This window comes from Leuresthes tenuis, unplaced genomic scaffold (genome assembly GCF_036924035.1).
Source record: "Leuresthes tenuis unplaced genomic scaffold, fLeuTen1.0.hap1 SCAF_3, whole genome shotgun sequence".
Lineage (NCBI taxonomy): Eukaryota > Metazoa > Chordata > Actinopteri > Atheriniformes > Atherinopsidae > Leuresthes > Leuresthes tenuis.
Genome location: NW_027325357.1, coordinates 1,463,757 through 1,480,676, shown reverse-complemented (window position 1 = coordinate 1,480,676; position 16,920 = coordinate 1,463,757). Strand labels below are relative to the sequence as shown.

General features: G+C 46.6%; 1 protein-coding gene across 2 annotated transcripts in view; it reads right to left on the bottom strand.

Moving 5' to 3' along the window:
- Window positions 1-16,439, bottom strand: part of grm7 (glutamate metabotropic receptor 7) — a 244,652-nt gene extending 228,213 nt beyond the window's left edge. For both annotated transcript variants that reach the window (XM_072381382.1, XM_072381381.1), the window contains exon 1: window positions 15,379-16,439. In XM_072381382.1, the coding sequence (XP_072237483.1) occupies window positions 15,379-15,891 (513 nt within the window). In that variant the 5' untranslated portion in view covers window positions 15,892-16,439. The remainder of the gene's footprint in view (window positions 1-15,378) is intronic.
- Window positions 16,440-16,920: the final 481 nt, after the last annotated feature.

Here is a 16,920-nt window from a genome sequence, read left to right as displayed (position 1 = left end):
TTATCCAATGTTTTATCGTGGCAACGTGTAAAAACAGCTCTTTTTCCATGTCATTCACACACATTTTGGCTTGCAGTTTATGCCATTAAATCATATTTAAAAGGTTTAAAGTACAGGATGGTGGACGATCTCAGTGGTTAGGATCAGGGTCAAAGCACAGGGCAGGAAGGCTTTGTAGTAACACAACAAATGACTTTTAAAGCCACCAGGCGGTTGATTTAAATCAGCTTTTAAAAATTTGGATTAAAAATCAAGTTAAATTGACTCAGCAGAACGCAGCAGGACCAGAGCAACGTAAAACTGGACCAACACCTGAGCCTGAGGTCTGAAAGCACATCCAGCCGAGCCGCTGCGTCACACCACCAACGTGCACTTTTATTTAAGCCCACTTTATTCAATAAATTGGTTATCATTTGGACAGAAACAGCTCAGCACTGAAAGAGGACTCTGGTTCGTCGTCACCGCTCACTCCTGCAGGACGGGCGACTGTAACTGTTTGTGGCAGCTTCTCTCCGCCGGGGGGGATCCTCATTACGGCACCAACGAAGAAGAAGAAGGCAGCGCCAGGCTGACGAGCCGTCCCGGCGCTCCATGCTCTGACAGTAATGAGCAGCAGTGGAATGTGCGTCTGTCTGGATGATGGTTTTCTGTGTTTTCTGTGTTTCTAGATTTCACTGTTTTCATGCATGAAAACAGAAACTAAATGATCCCCATTTAAAACACAGAGGGCAGGAAATAATGATTAGTTTCTGTTTTGTTTACAAAATGTGGACAAAAACACAAACAAGTCCAATAACAATGAACCATGAATGAATAAAGATGAATTATTTTATCAGTGTTATTTATTTATGAGTCTGTATGTTAATGAGCTGGAAGTTCTGAACTTGTATCTTCACATAATTGGAGCTTGTTAAGAAAGCAGAAAACTTAATGAGCAGCTCGTCTCACATGGAGACAAACTGTAGCGGCAGCATCTACAAAGTAGGAGGGGCCAAACTGATTTTGTACTTAACTTTGTTCTGAACAGCGTTGCTCATGGCAGGAATGAACGAGTCGTTAAAACTCTTCTGACAGCTGAACAGCGTTGCTCATGGCAGGAATGAACGAGTCATTAAAACTCTCCCGTCAGCTGAACAGCGTTGCTCATGGCAGGAATGAACGAGTCGTTAAAACTCTCCCGACAGCTGAACAGCGTTGCTCATCACAGGAATGAACGAGTCGTTAAAACTCTCCCATCAGCTGAACAGCGTTGCTCATGGCAGGAATGAACGAGTCGTTAAAACTCTTCTGTCAGCTGAACAGCGTTGCTCATGGCAAGAATGAACGAGTCGTTAAAACTCTCCCATCAGCTGAACAGCGTTGCTCATGGCAGGAATGAACGAGTCATTAAAACTCTCCCATCAGCTGAACAGCGTTGCTCATGGCAGGAATGAACGAGTCATTAAAACTCTTCTGACTGCTGAACAGCGTTGCTCATGGCAGAAATGAACGAGTCATTAAAACTCTCCCATCAGCTGAACAGCGTTGCTCATGGCAGGAATGAACGAGTCATTAAAACTCTTCTGACTGCTGAACAGCGTTGCTCATGGCAGAAATGAACGAGTCATTAAAACTCTTCTGACAGCTGAACAGCGTTGCTCATGGCAGGAATGAACGAGTCATTAAAACTCTCCCATCAGCTGAACAGCGTTGCTCATGGCAGGAATGAACGAGTCATTAAAACTCTTCTGACTGCTGAACAGCGTTGCTCATGGCAGAAATGAACGAGTCATTAAAACTCTCCCATCAGCTGAACAGCGTTGCTCATGGCAGGAATGAACGAGTCGTTAAAACTCTTCCGTCAGCTGAACAGCGTTGCTCATGGCAGAAATGAACGAGTCATTAAAACTCTCCCATCAGCTGAACAGCGTTGCTCATGGCAGGAATGAACGAGTCATTAAAACTCTCCCATCAGCTGAACAGCGTTGCTCATGGCAGGAATGAACGAGTCATTAAAACTCTTCTGACTGCTGAACAGCGTTGCTCATGGCAGAAATGAACGAGTCATTAAAACTCTCCCATCAGCTGAACAGCGTTGCTCATGGCAGGAATGAACGAGTCGTTAAAACTCTTCTGACAGCTGAACAGCGTTGCTCGTGGCAGGAATGAACGAGTCGTTAAAACTCTCCCGACTGCTGAACAGCGTTGCTCGTGGCAGGAATGAACGAGTCGTTAAAACTCTCACGTCAGCTGAACAGCGTTGCTCGTGGCAGGAATGAACGAGCCGTTAAAACTCTCCCGTCAGCTGAACAGCGTTGCTCATGGCAGGAATGAACGAGTCATTAAAACTCTTCTGACAGCTGAACAGCGTTGCTCATGGCAGAAATGAACGAGCCCCGCCTCCACCCACTGATGGTGCTAAAGAGCTCAAGACTCCAACATATTTCAACTCTTTTTTTTACATTTTCCAACTCTACGGGAGGTTCCACGAAGAAAGGAAAAACTAACAATTGACCAGGTAATTTTATTTGAGTGTGTTCTTTTGAACAAACGGACAAATGGCAGCAATCACTGCGGTCTGGAAAAGGAAACAGGGCCTGACCTGGTTCTGCAGTTTCAGGAAGGACGATTCAACGGAACTTCTTCTGTTCAACAAAACAAATCAAATTCATTCATAAAACAGACTTAAAGAACCTCAGGCAGGCAAAGTGCTGCAAAAACGACAAGGCAGCACTTAGAAAAATACACGTTTGCTTGGATCTATGTTTGGTTTTAATCATACTTGAGATGTGATTTCACTTTTTCTCTGATGTTTAGTCTGAATGGAGCTATGGGCCAAACAGAACTTTCTCCCACCTTCGCACAGAGATCTCTCATAAACTGAAATCTAAAAGAAGACTTAAAGCAGGAAAATGTGCTCGCAGGCAAGAGAAATCTGGTATTCAAACGCAGTCTAACAGCAGTTCATGAAACTTTACACATTTTTTTCCAGCTAAAAGGTCCGTTTTGGGAGGCTGGAGGTTTTTCTGTTGGAGACCAGAGTTCTCTTCCCACTGAGCTCAGTAATTTTTAACTTCATCTTAAATGTCAGCAGCTGATCGATTAGGTTTAGGCTTTAGGAAAACAGCTCTGATGCTAACATCGAGCGCCTCACGGTCTTCATTTGGGCTGTTAACATCAGTCTGGTCTCCTGACGCAGCTCAGAAATTACTCTTGTTCGGTTCAGATGAACATCGGGTCGTTTTCTTTCCCTGATTCTTTAACATTTTGTCAGGAAATCTCACCGTATGTCATAAAAAACATCTGGCTTGTTTCCCTGTGGGAGCACCTGAAATGAAACTCTGTATTCTGAACTTGAACCTGACTTGGTGTCCTGTCTGGATCTCCAGTGCCAGCGGGTTTAAAGCTGCGTCCTCGCAGTTCGGCTACATTCAGAGGTGGACCTCATCATTTCTCCAACACAACAAAAGGTTTGTTCCGTGATCAAATCATTTCTAATGACAAATAAACACTCTGAGGCCTAAAAAACACGAGAGGCGGATCCATGCGCTGATTCTTTTAAAGCTGAGAGCAACATAACCTCTGATGGATGGGGAGGGGACGATAGCAGGTTTAAATTCATTCATCTGACTCACGACAAGCTGCTGCTTTCACAGCGAAACCACAGAAGAAGAAAGACTGAAACTCGACTGTGTGCTCCTGAGCACAAGTGATAAAATTCTTTCATTCTATAATAAAATGTCACTAATTTCAAGAAAATACTTTTTTTTAAAATCAAACTATCACCCAGACAGACGGTCGGTGCTTTTAAAGGACATGACAAATAACTAAAAGGTCACAAGTTCATCCTGAGGAAAACTACGTGCTCAGAAGGATCCCCAGAAGCAGACGATTTATCCTCTGAGGAGCAGGAATGTTGGATAAAAGCGAATGTTGCTGCATCCTGGAGTTATTGGAATATTTGTGAGGATGGAATGACTCTGCTCTGGATTCACTGGTTACATAAACAGGTAAAAAAGCAGCATAATGAACAACGGATGGAAAGAATAAAGGGGTGAAATTATAATGACATTATTGCATAATGAGCGAACAAGACAAAGGGAAAACAGGGGCTTCAAACAGGGGAGCAGTGACTCATAGAAATAATGAAATCATTAATTAGAGCACGAAGCAGAGGCTCCGTCCCGAGTGATTATTCTGAATATCTGCTGGGAGTGAAAAAGAAATAACACAATGGCTTCTGTGGAGCCTTTTCATTCTTTGTTCTTTGTCCTCCACGCAGATGGAGCCGCTGTGATGAATCGCTGCTGGAGACCAACTGTTTGCAGAAATCTGCAAGTGATTCAGTTCCTCGCAGTCTGAAAGACGAGACCCCGTCGTCATTGCTGATCCTCAGCTGTTTCTCCGTTGTTGTGGGAAGAGTTCATGGAGGTTCGTCAGAGGAAAAGTTGACGTACAATGAAGGAGTCAGAAGTAGAGCAGCTATGCACCTTGGGCCAAAGCGAGTCAGTGAATCAGTCAAGCAGTGTGAGCAGCACTGACAGTGTGAGAGGCTTTATTCCTCCCAACGCCTCCCAGCTCTGCTGCAGGGCCGGTCAGACAGACCCATCCCAGCCAACAGCTCCCCTCTGACAAACCTCCGCAAAGGTGGTCCGTCCTGTCAGGTGGGACTGATGTGAGGTCACTTTAAATCACTGCTTGGTCAGGTTTAGGTGCCAAACCCACCTGGTTTGGGTTAGGAAAATATCATGGTTCAGAAGTGAAACTTGAACCGGATTTCAGTGTTTTATGCACCCTGAATCCAGTCAAATGTCACTTTAAATAGCTGCTTGGTCAGGTTTAGGTGCCAAACCCACCTGGTTTGGGTTAGGAAAATATCATGGTTCAGAAGTGAAACTTGAACCGGATTTCAGTGTTTTATGCACCCTGAATCCAGTCAAATGTCACTTTAAATAGCTGCTTGGTCAGGTTTAGGTGCCAAACCCACCTGGTTTGGGTTAGGAAAATATCATGGTTCAGAAGGGAAACTTCTTCAGTGATCACCTGATACGAACTCGAACCGGATTTCAGTGTTTTATGCACCCTGAATCCAGTCAAATGTCACTTTAAATAGCTGCTTGGTCAGGTTTAGGTGCCAAACCCACCTGGTTTGGGTTAGGAAAATATCATGGTTCAGAAGGGAAACTTCTTCAGTGATCACCTGATACGAACTCGAACCGGATTTCAGTGTTTTATGCACCCTGAATCCAGTCAAATATCACTTTAAATAGCTGCTTGGTCAGGTTTAGGTGCCAAACCCACCTGGTTTGGGTTAGGAAAATATCATGGTTCAGAAGGGAAACTTCTTCAGTGATCACCTGATACAAACTCGAACCGGATTTCAGTGTTTTATGCACCCTGAATCCAGTCAAATGTCACTTTAAATAGCTGCTTGGTCAGGTTTAGGTGCCAAACCCACCTGGTTTGGGTTAGGAAAATATCATGGTTCAGAAGTGAAACTTCTTCAGTGATCACCTGATACAAACTCGAACCGGATTTCAGTGTTTTATGCACCCTGAATCCAGTCAAATGTCACTTTAAATAGCTGCTTGGTCAGGTTTAGGTGCCAAACCCACCTGGTTTGGGTTAGGAAAACATCATGGTTCAGAAGTGAAACTTGAACCGGATTTCAGTGTTTTATGCACCCTGAATCCAGTCAAATGTCACTTTAAATAGCTGCTTGGTCAGGTTTAGGTGCCAAACCCACCTGGTTTGGGTTAGGAAAATATCATGGTTCAGAAGTGAAACTTCTTCAGTGATCACCTGATACAAACTCGAACCGGATTTCAGTGTTTTATGCACCCTGAATCCAGTCAAATGTCACTTTAAATAGCTGCTTGGTCAGGTTTAGGTGCCAAACCCACCTGGTTTGGGTTAGGAAAATATCATGGTTCAGAAGTGAAACTTGAACCGGATTTCAGTGTTTTATGCACCCTGAATCCAGTCAAATGTCACTTTAAATAGCTGCTTGGTCAGGTTTAGGTGCCAAACCCACCTGGTTTGGGTTAGGAAAATATCATGGTTCAGAAGTGAAACTTCTTCAGTGATCACCTGATACAAACTCGAACCGGATTTCAGTGTTTTATGCACCCTGAATCCAGTCAAATGTCACTTTAAATAGCTGCTTGGTCAGGTTTAGGTGCCAAACCCACCTGGTTTGGGTTAGGAAAATATCATGGTTCAGAAGTGAAACTTGAACCGGATTTCAGTGTTTTATGCACCCTGAATCCAGTCAAATGTCACTTTAAATAGCTGCTTGGTCAGGTTTAGGTGCCAAACCCACCTGGTTTGGGTTAGGAAAATATCATGGTTCAGAAGGGAAACTTCTTCAGTGATCACCTGATACGAACTCGAACCGGATTTCAGTGTTTTATGCACCCTGAATCCAGTCAAATGTCACTTTAAATAGCTGCTTGGTCAGGTTTAGGTGCCAAACCCATCTGGTTTGGGTTAGGAAAATATCATGGTTCAGAAGGGAAACTTCTTCAGTGATCACCTGATACGAACTCGAACCGGATTTCAGTGTTTTATGCACCCTGAATCCAGTCAAATATCACTTTAAATAGCTGCTTGGTCAGGTTTAGGTGCCAAACCCACCTGGTTTGGGTTAGGAAAATATCATGGTTCAGAAGGGAAACTTCTTCAGTGATCACCTGATACAAACTCGAACCGGATTTCAGTGTTTTATGCACCCTGAATCCAGTCAAATGTCACTTTAAATAGCTGCTTGGTCAGGTTTAGGTGCCAAACCCACCTGGTTTGGGTTAGGAAAATATCATGGTTCAGAAGGGAAACTTCTTCAGTGATCACCTGATACGAACTCGAACCGGATTTCAGTGTTTTATGCACCCTGAATCCAGTCAAATGTCACTTTAAATAGCTGCTTGGTCAGGTTTAGGTGCCAAACCCACCTGGTTTGGGTTAGGAAAATATCATGGTTCAGAAGTGAAACTTCAACCGGATTTCAGTGTTTTATGCACCCTGAATCCAGTCAAATGTACCGTAAACCAGGTGAACTCTGTTCAGATAAGGGCTGGCATGATGGCAAGTGGTAAAATACACCTGTCCTGCATCATGTGGTCACCTGTGAACCTCCGTACTTATTGATCAGTCTTAGAAAGCAGTCTGTGGTTGGATGGTCTCATCTGAGCAGTTCCAGTTGGCTCTGATCCACTCGTGTTCCTCAGAGGATGGATCAGCGGGACTGCAGAAACCATCAGGATCAAACCCCGATAAACAGTCTGAGGAACTCGGTTTCCACCAAATGAAGCTGGAGCTTCATCCACAAACCCAACAAAGCCAAAGAAATGAATCGTCCTTTTATGTTTTACTGTTGGAAACAGTCTCCAAAGGGAGCTTTAATATCTCTGAAAAGTCCATGGAAACTCCAGTTTAAGGTTCCAGAAACTCGTTAATCCGCCGCCTCTTTCACCTTGAAGTGCAGCAGACCAGACGTGACGAGCAGCCGCGGTGGCTCTGATCCGACCTTGACTCGCTGCATGACTCAGCTGGTGAGACATCGATCACCTGCTCGCAGGAAACACTCTGCTTCACTTTCTGAGAAGGTGATAGAGATCATGCCTGCTCTGCCCTGAGGTCTGCGACTCCCGGAGGACGTCTGACGGACAGTTTGTTGGCAGGAGATCTGCATTCATTCTGCTTCTGTTCAGCCCAACATGAAAACTCATTTCAAGGAAACAACTTGTTCACGTTTTACTCCAAGTTCTTATCGCGACTGATTAGTTTCACCTTCATAAAGCTGTTTAAATGTCTGCACTTTTGCTGCTGATTGTTGTTCGCCAACAATAAACTGCATCACTCCAGGTCCTCCAGCACAGAAGAAGACGGGCTGTCAGTGTGAAGCAGATTCAGAGGCATAGAAAGACATGTTAGAACAGTTTAGAACATGTTTGAGACTGAGAACTGCAGCATGTTGAACTGAATTATGGGTTCTGTTCAGGATTTTCAGGGCAGGTCTGAAAACAGCTCCACGCCACAGAAAACTGGATCTAAGGGAATAAAAGCCGACCAACTCTTAGCTTAGCTTATTATCTGTTCTGCTTTCGTGACAGAAATGTGTTCTTTTTCATAAAAATACTGTACTGCAACGAACTTTGCTCATCTACAGTGTTTTCAGGTGTTTTTCTTAAAGTGTTGAGAGGCTACGACCCGAGTCAAACTGTGGCCCGAGGCGCTCCCAGGTCAGATGGGATATATAATCCCTGCAGTGGGTTCTGGTTCTGACCCGGTTCCTCCTCCCAGGAGCCATCCTAACCAGAGAAACCACCTCAGCTGACTCCATTCTATGTGGAGGAGAAGCGGCTCTACTCCGAGCTCCTCCCAGATGGTGGAGCCCCTCCCTCCGGATGGTGGAGCTCCTCCCCCTGGATGGTGGAGCTCCTCCCCCTATCTCTAAGGCTGAGCCCCGCCCCCCTCTGAAGGAAACTCATTTCAGCCGCTTGTATCCAGCTCCTCCTTCTTTGGGTCAGAACCCAGATCTGTGAGCTCAGGTGAGGGTTGAAACAAAGATGGAGCAGGAACCTGAAAGCTTCTCCTTCCGGCTCAGCTTCACCAAACGGACCAGAGCAGCGCCCTCATTACTGCTGACGAAGCCCCGATCCGTCTGTCCATCTCTGATCCAACTCACCATCACTGAGAACCAGAACCAGAGATGCTGAAACTGCTCCAGCTGAGGCAGAGACTCAGCCCGACCCGGAGGTTCAGAACCAGGTCCAGAGAAGCTGAAACTGCTCCAGCTGAGGCAGAGACTCAGCCCGACCGATCAGAACATTTCTTTACCGGACTGTAGCTGAGCTGCTAGCTTGATTTTACTGTTTGAAACAGCTGGACAGAAGAAGAGAGGAACACAACATCTGGGTCTTTGTTTCCACTTCAGACACACTGAATACGCTGAGTAACATTTTAAAAGTTATTCTATTTACACACAAATTATCTGATTCAGAGGAATCTAATCACTTGTGACTGCAGATGTGCAATAAACTGACGATTCAATCCCTTCTCCCAACAACAACATCTTACCCACAATCCAACCCTCCAAAAGAGGAAGTTTTAATGTTTATATGGAGTACAAAAGCATGAGAGAAGTCCAGATAAAACAAAACTGCAGTTAATCTGTTTATAAAAGGATCCCAGCGAGATTAGTGTGGATAAATGGGAGAAAATCCACATCAGCGACGACTCGGCTTCCTGTAATGTTCTTTTAAACAACACGGAGATATAAACTATCCCTGCAGGCGCAGAACTACAGCAGGAAACTCAATGTTTGGCCGAAGCAGCTGGAAAAACCTCTGCTGTCACAAGAGGAAACGAGGAGAAGGTGAGATTTTATAATCCAGAAGACGAGAAACAGTTCGGTTTCAACTCAATTCAATAAATGTTCTGGATTTTTACTCTTATTGGGCTCATTTTGCCTCCCCTCGGGTGTTTCGTGCTGTTTTTCTTTCCTCATCCTCCTGAACACCTGGTGGACTCGGCTCAGGTGCAGATTGATGAGAAGACGAGGCGTCATTCAGCCCCTCCCTCCCTGCACATCATGAGCTGTCATAGCTCCTGTCAGCCATTAATCTGAGAGAGGCCGAACTCTTTAAAAACAAAACAATTTGTCTGCTTTCTGTTGCCTCTAATCGAGTGTTGTAATCACCCTGCGTGCTGAATGTGTCACATAATTAGACTGGTAGGTGGCTCAGATGCTTTCTAAAGATAAATATGTTTTGTTTCTATCAGCCGAGCTGCTGCTGGTAATGGGAGTTAATGGGTGGGACGCCGGCCACAGCTCATTAGCTACGCTCTGTGTCTCTATGACTCCACCATATGTGACAGAGTGGATGTAAACGAGTGTTTACTGTAGGAAAAACCTGCAGAATCAGGTCAGAGAACAGAACACCGCTGCATTCAGGGGTTCTCTTCCAGGGATTCACGTTAAATGTTGTGAAAGCTGCAGTCAGAGTAAAGATTCTGATTATTGCACTCATTTTTCACAGAAAGCTTTCTGTTGGCTGAAAATATAGAAAATAAAAGTTTGAAAAAGACAAGAAGATGAACTAACAAGACAACCTGAGAGGTGGAGAAAGCCAGAAATCTGAGTCAGTTTAAAAACCCAAAACAGAAACACTTCACATGGGAAATATGAATGAAAACATTTTCTTTGGCTTTTATTTCACTGCAGACAAAATTAAGTCAATATGTTCCATCAGCTTCATTTAATCTGTGAACAAACATCATTTCTACACCTCCGACCTGCAGCGGAATCTTTTCCCACTTTGTTTCCTTCTGCCAACACTTAAAGCCGTTCTGACTCTGAGGAAACCAGGTGATGCAGAGTTCCAGCTGTTATTTTGTCCCATTCTTCCTTAAACAGGTCTTAAGGTGTGCAGCAGTGCGGGGGGGTGGTTGTTCCTCTGCTGGGGACAGGTCAGGACTGCAGGCAGCCAGTCCAGCACCCGTACCTCTTCTTCCTCAGCCAGGCCTTTGGAATGTGGCAGAATGTGGTTTTCCATGGTCTGCTTGAACAATGCTGGGACGTCCCAGGAAAAGATGTGGCCTTGAAGGCAGCATATGTTGCTGTAAAATCTCAGGGAACTTTTCTGCATTAATGCTGCCGTCACAGAAGTGGAAATGAGCTTTGCCCCCTGATCCAACCCCATACCATCACAGAGCCTGGCTGCAGGGACTGGCTGCTGACAGCAGGCTGGATGCTGCTTTTGCTCTTTGCTCCATTTCTTCCACCAAAGATGTGGAATACTGATGGGTCTGACCACAGCACACGTTTCCACCGTGTGACGGTCCATCCCAGACGCCTCCGAGCCCAGAGAAGTGGACGAGGTTAACATCAGGCTTCTTTCCTGCACAGTAAAGCTTGTGAATGGAACTCTGTATTGTGGTGCTTGACAAAGGTTTCCACAGTAATCCCTTGTCCATGTGCTGCTATCAGCTGCTGATGAAGGACGGTTCTTGATGCAGCGTCTGAGGGGTCAGAGGTCACGGGGTCCAGCTTAGGCTTGCTCCCTCGTCCTTTACTCTGAAACTCCTCCAGGTTCCTTGAATGCTTTAATGATATTCTGCTCTGTAGAGGCAGAAATATGCAGATCCCTTCCAGTCTTTCTCTGAGGAATATTGTTTTAAACACATTTGTGGACAAACACCAGCTGACATTAATAATATTTTCATTGTTATTTGCAGTAGCTGCTCGGTGCTGTGGTGGTCAGCAGCATCTCCTCACAGCAGAGGGTTCCAGGTTCAACTCCCGGCTGGTTCTGTCTGTGTAAAGTCTGCATGTTCTCCCCATGTATTCGTGGGTTCTCTCCAGGTTCTCCGGCTTCCTCCCACCATTAAAAACAATGAGCATAGAAAACGGATGGATTATTTGCATTAAATATCCCTCATCTTAACTTTCTTTAATCTGTTTCGTCTGTAAACTAAATTAATTCCCTGAATTTCCCCGTTTAAACTCTTTTGGGATGTTTTACAGCCTGAAATGCACTGATGTGTTCTAACAAATTAAAATACAGAGAGAAGGTGTAATGAAGGGAAAGCAGCTGTGGAACAGATGATTTTTCTATCGCAGAGGAAGATAATTACCCTCCACTTTCACTTCACTCAGGGTCGCATTTTCAGGAAGCTGCCCCCTGCCAGCTGACTGCCTCCTCTGCACCTGACCCATTTACCTGCAGCTCAGCCGGCACGGCTTAGCTTTGCAACATTTATGCACCAGGCCAGTCGGTGATGGAGCAGGACAGGATCTGACTCCAGTAAAATGTTGCTGTGAGGATGGAGCATGCAGAGGAAAGAGACCGGAGGTCAAAACATTTTGCTCGAAAACGTTTCAGAGACAAGAAACACTTTGTGCTGCTGGAGAGAGGCGGTTTTCCAGCGTGGGTTATTAAATTCACCCAAAGCACACTGGCCTTTGAGTTCTTTTCAAAGCCAGAGGTCGGTTCATCTGAAAGCCAAAGCTTTGACAGGCTCACAGAGGTTATACGCCGTGAAGCCTCGGCTCACAAATACATGACAACACATCTCAAACAGCCCAGAAACAGATGTGTTTGGGCCCCAGGCTTAAAGCAGCGCTCCATGCTAACGCTGCAGCCCACCTTACTGAGCTAACCAGGACGCCTGAACTTACAGACCGATAAAAGCTCCGTCAGCCCTCAGCTTAAGTCGGGCTCAGTCTGAAATGATGAACCTTTTCTAGCTCAGGTGATCCGGATGATTTCCTCTTTTCCTGATAACAAAAATCAGTTCAATGCTCCCTAAAATGAACTTTTTAAATTGTGAATAAGAGTGAAAGGCAGGTGCTTTAATGTTAGCCCCTTAGCTGTGTTAGCATTGTCACGTTGTGCCTAAAAAACCTTCTAAAAGCTGAGGATTTCCCAGGAAACTGTCCTGTAAAACCCAAACTTAACTAGCAACATGTAAGAACATTTTTTACAAGTTTAAACACGTTTTATTGTAAATGAATCCCTGTCTTAATGGCCCAGGTGTTGTGTTCCTCAGGCTGATTGTCACCTAACGGATATTAGAAAGAGGGCAGCAGCAACTGATTATTTAGGTAATCCAGTATTCTATCAGTTATTCTATTGATTAATCGACTAATCAGAGAAGAAATACTTTGAGAACAATAACTGTTTGAAGGAGAAAAATGCATGAATTAGGTTTTAGCCAGAATCAGGGCTGGTGATGTTTATGTTCGAACATTCCTCCTGATACTGAGAGCAGGACTACAGACCAGCAGCTCTTAGCTTTCTAGCTAACGACTTACTTTGCTGTCTGCATGAAAGCCAGTCAGAGCAAAATACAACTAAACAGAAGAAAAATATATGTATAAATGCACTGAATGTGCAAAAATCAAATGTAAACAGGTTGTTGGTAGTGCAAATGTAGACATGTAGGAGTTTGTTAGCTGTTATGGAGTCTGATGGCAGAGGGGAAACACTTCTGCACCTCCGGCCTGAGGGGAGAGGCGTGGACAGTCCATGCTGGGGGTGGGTGGGTTCACATTAACAGGCTGAAGATGCTCTGATGGGCACATTAAGGACAAAATGATGGTGCAGCAGTTAGCAAACATGGCTATGGTTTCTCTGTGAGGAGTTTCCATGTTCTCCCAACATTAACCGGTGATTCTAAACTGACCCAAAGACAGCATCTGTACAGAAAATGGGCCGAAGGACAGAGCAGCAGCATATCTAACAGGAAGTGGAGTTCGGTGTGGTATGTGGCTGTTTTAATCCCACATTTAGCATTAATATCACTGCTCATGGTAGCTCCCCCCACGCTGCACACAGGTTTCAGGTGTTTAAAAGATTGTGATAATATTGTATAATAATATAATAATAAGAGAAATGTAATACCATGAGGGCTGAGCCCCCCGTCTTTACCTAACCCAACATGCCCCCCAGCTCCTGGTGCAGGCCATGGTCATCTCCCGCCTTGACTACTGCAACGCTCTCCTAACTGGTCTCCTAACTGGTCTCCTAACTGGTCTCCTAACTGCTCTCCTAACTGCTCTCCTAACTGGTTTCCTAACTGGTCTCCTAACTGGTTTCCTAACTGGTTTCCTAACTGGTCTCCTAACTGGTCTCTTAACTGGTCTCCTAACTGGTCTCCTAACTGGTTTCCTAACTGGTCTCCAGCCTGTGAAACCTCTGCAGATGGTCCAGAACGCGGCGGTGCGTCTGGTCTTGGATCAGCCTAAAAGAACACGCCCCCCCTCTGTTCATTGAGCTCCTCTGGCTGCCCTTAGCCGCCCGCATCAGATCCAAGTCCCTGATGTTAGCTACAAAGAGCTTAATGGAACGGCTCCATCTACTTGAAGGCTCCTGCAAAGGCTTCTGTCCCAACTGGGTCCCTCCGTTGGTCCCAGGATTGTCGTCTAGCAGCTCCTACACCACGCCTAAGACAATCCAAACTCTGTTCATGTGTCGTCCCACGATGGTGGAATGACCTACCGAGCGCTACCAGAACAGGGGCGTCCCTGTCTATCTTCAAGAAGCTCCTGAAAACCCAGCTCTTCAGAGAGCATCTCCTATCCCAGCACTTACCTTGTACTTCCCTCCCCCCTCTATCTCTGCTCTTTATCTTTCTGCTCTTCCTTCTATGCCTGCACCCTATCTCTACTCTGTCCCCTCTGACAGAGTCGGACTCCTGGGTTCCTTCTATGTAGCTTATTGTTAGCTTTTTATAAAGCTGTTATATCTTCATTTGTAAGTCGCTTTGGATAGAAGCTTCTGATAAATACAGAAACATTTAAATCCCTGAGATGCCCCCGTTCTCTGGTCATATACGACAGAAACATGGAGAGGTTTCCAGGAACTCTTTTCAACTCTTCTCTCATGAACATTTCCTCATGTAAGGCTTGAAAACACAGAAAAAGTGTTCAGTTTGTTGTTTTCCTGCAGTCACATGACCCTCGTAGTGAACACAACGAAGACAGAAGCCTTAATAAAGCTCTGGAAACATAAACTGCATCTGTAAGCTGATCGCTCACATTATTAACACCATGGATGCATTAACATCAGATACTGTGGATGTGGCTCGTCTTTAAGGCTTCATTCAGTGGTCCTGAAGATCTTTAACATGCGAGAGGAGACAGAAAGAGGTCGAGATGGGAAGGTTTCAACAAAAATAACGATCCTGAATGATGGGATGAGAGGTTTTGTGTAGAGCTGAATGAAGAGGGATTTATCCAACACTCCTCCCACTTCTCCTGAGAATCTGAGACATTCCTCGTGAACAAACCCTTTATCTCCTCCCATCAGCCAACATGGACACAAGAGGTGTTTACAGGAGGATCAGCTGTGAGACACTTGCCTTCTGATGCGTCATATGAGCAACTTTATTAACGGATTTCAGGCGCATTTTCGCTGGTTCTTTCCTCCTGACACACAGAGATGTAAACGTGCATCTTTTCCCACGTGACCTCTGACACCTGGGAGGTTGGCAGAAATGAATTCTCTACACATCTGAGCATCCAGGTGGGAGAAAATGTCAAAGAAAAGGAGAAAAAACAGGAACAAATGTGAAATAAAAGCTTGAAACGAACCAAAGCAGAAACTACGACACACCTGTTCACCTTTACCTCAGCCTGAGGTTCACCTCAACAACACTGGTGCGTGCACAAGAAAGCCAACAACACGCACATGCACACGCACCGGCAGCTCCCGCTGAGTCCAGCAGAAGCGTGACGCGCTAGTCGTGTTAGTGTGTGGGGGGGATTCGTCACTGTCCACGCACCTGCTCACACGCACACTGAGTGGGTTCCCTGGAAACACGCACATGGATGGAGGGAGGGGAGTGGAGGAATCCGCGGGAGGTGGGGGCAGACATGAATGGAGCGGGTCCTACCTGGAAAAGGCGCAGGATGTTGGCCACCATGATGGACACCGAGCTGGCCGACGCGCCGATCACCCCCACAACTTTCTCGGGCTTCACGAACACCGGCGGCTCCCCGTTGGTGCACCTCACATCTGACGTGTCCTTCTGGATGAGCGCCTGCACGAACGTCAGGGACTGCTCCAGCGCGTACGTGTCCCGCGAGCAGGTGTCCAGGATCCGCGCGCCAAGCGTGACGTTGGGCAGCAGCTCTTCGTCGCCGTTGATCTGATCCAGGGCGTACATCATCGCCTCCAGCCGATGGATGCCGTTCTCCTTCTTGATATCCCCGCACGGCATCCCCGGGACGCCCCTGGCGTGCACCGGGAAAAGCCCCCCCAGCGTCACGTCACCCTCCACCCGGATCGAGTGCGGCGCGTAAATCTCCTGGGAGCCCGCCAGATCCAGGAACGCCTGAACCATCCACAAGACCCGCAGCGTGAAACCGGGTTTCAGCTGGGGGGCTCTGGTCGAGCACCTGCCCATGACTGGACCTGCTCCCTCCCCCAAGCAGAGAATGAGCCGCTCCGCCTGGAAACGCGCAGTGAGGAGCGAGACACTTTTCAGATAGTTAAAAGACTCCAGCAGCCGCGTGCATCCTGCGGCCAGCAGAGCCGAAAACAGGCGCAGGTGTCGGGCTCTCGGATAATCCCGCAAAAACCCACGTTATCCCTGCGGAGTGCGCGCGGAGCCGCCGCTTGTTGCTCCAGCATCTATCCCAGGAATTCAGAGGGAGAGAGAGAAAGCGGCTCCGCATCCGTGGAAGGAAAAGAAACACTCCTTTAACTCCTCCAGGCGCTCGCGCTGCTCCGTCTGTGGAGATGTGAGGAACCCAGCCAGCCCCCGTCCGGCTCTGATGTCATGTTCCAGCACCACGCTGATGATGAAGGTGAGGAGGAGGAGGAGGAGAAGCCTCTGCACACCTGCGGAGCTTCAGTTTCCACAAACCACAACCAGGCGACAAGAGATGAGACGTGAAACTGCTCCACACGCGCTCAGAGCACAGAATAACTGCGCTCTGCTGAGAGCAGAGCCGCGCGCGTGTGTGTGACAGGCTCCGCCTCGTTCCCCCCACCCCCCATTCCCCCTGCCTCGGCCAGTCACCTGTGCGCGGCCCGGAGCGAGGAACCAGACGCAAGCGGCTGCTGGTGCTCAGAGTCTCCGGATAAGAGAAGCCACAGCGGGACGGTGTGTCCTCACGAGCCCGAAGAGCGGAGCTCTGCGCGCGCGTGCGCGCTGTCAGCCTTTTTACGAATCCTCTCTCTCTCACACACACTTAAACACGCACGCGCAGACCCCACCTACGCGCGTTTGTGTTACCGTCAGTGTCAGATTCCTGCTGCTGTGACCCGAAAAATAAGGGAAACCTGTTTTTAATGAATATGACTTTGTTCTTTAATCATTTACACTTTTATAAAAGTGAGCAGATTCACCTCCAGAAGGGGCTGAACAAGATGAGCCGTGACTTCTGACTGGCTCATGGTCTGAGAGGATGAGAAGTGTCCTGACTGAGAC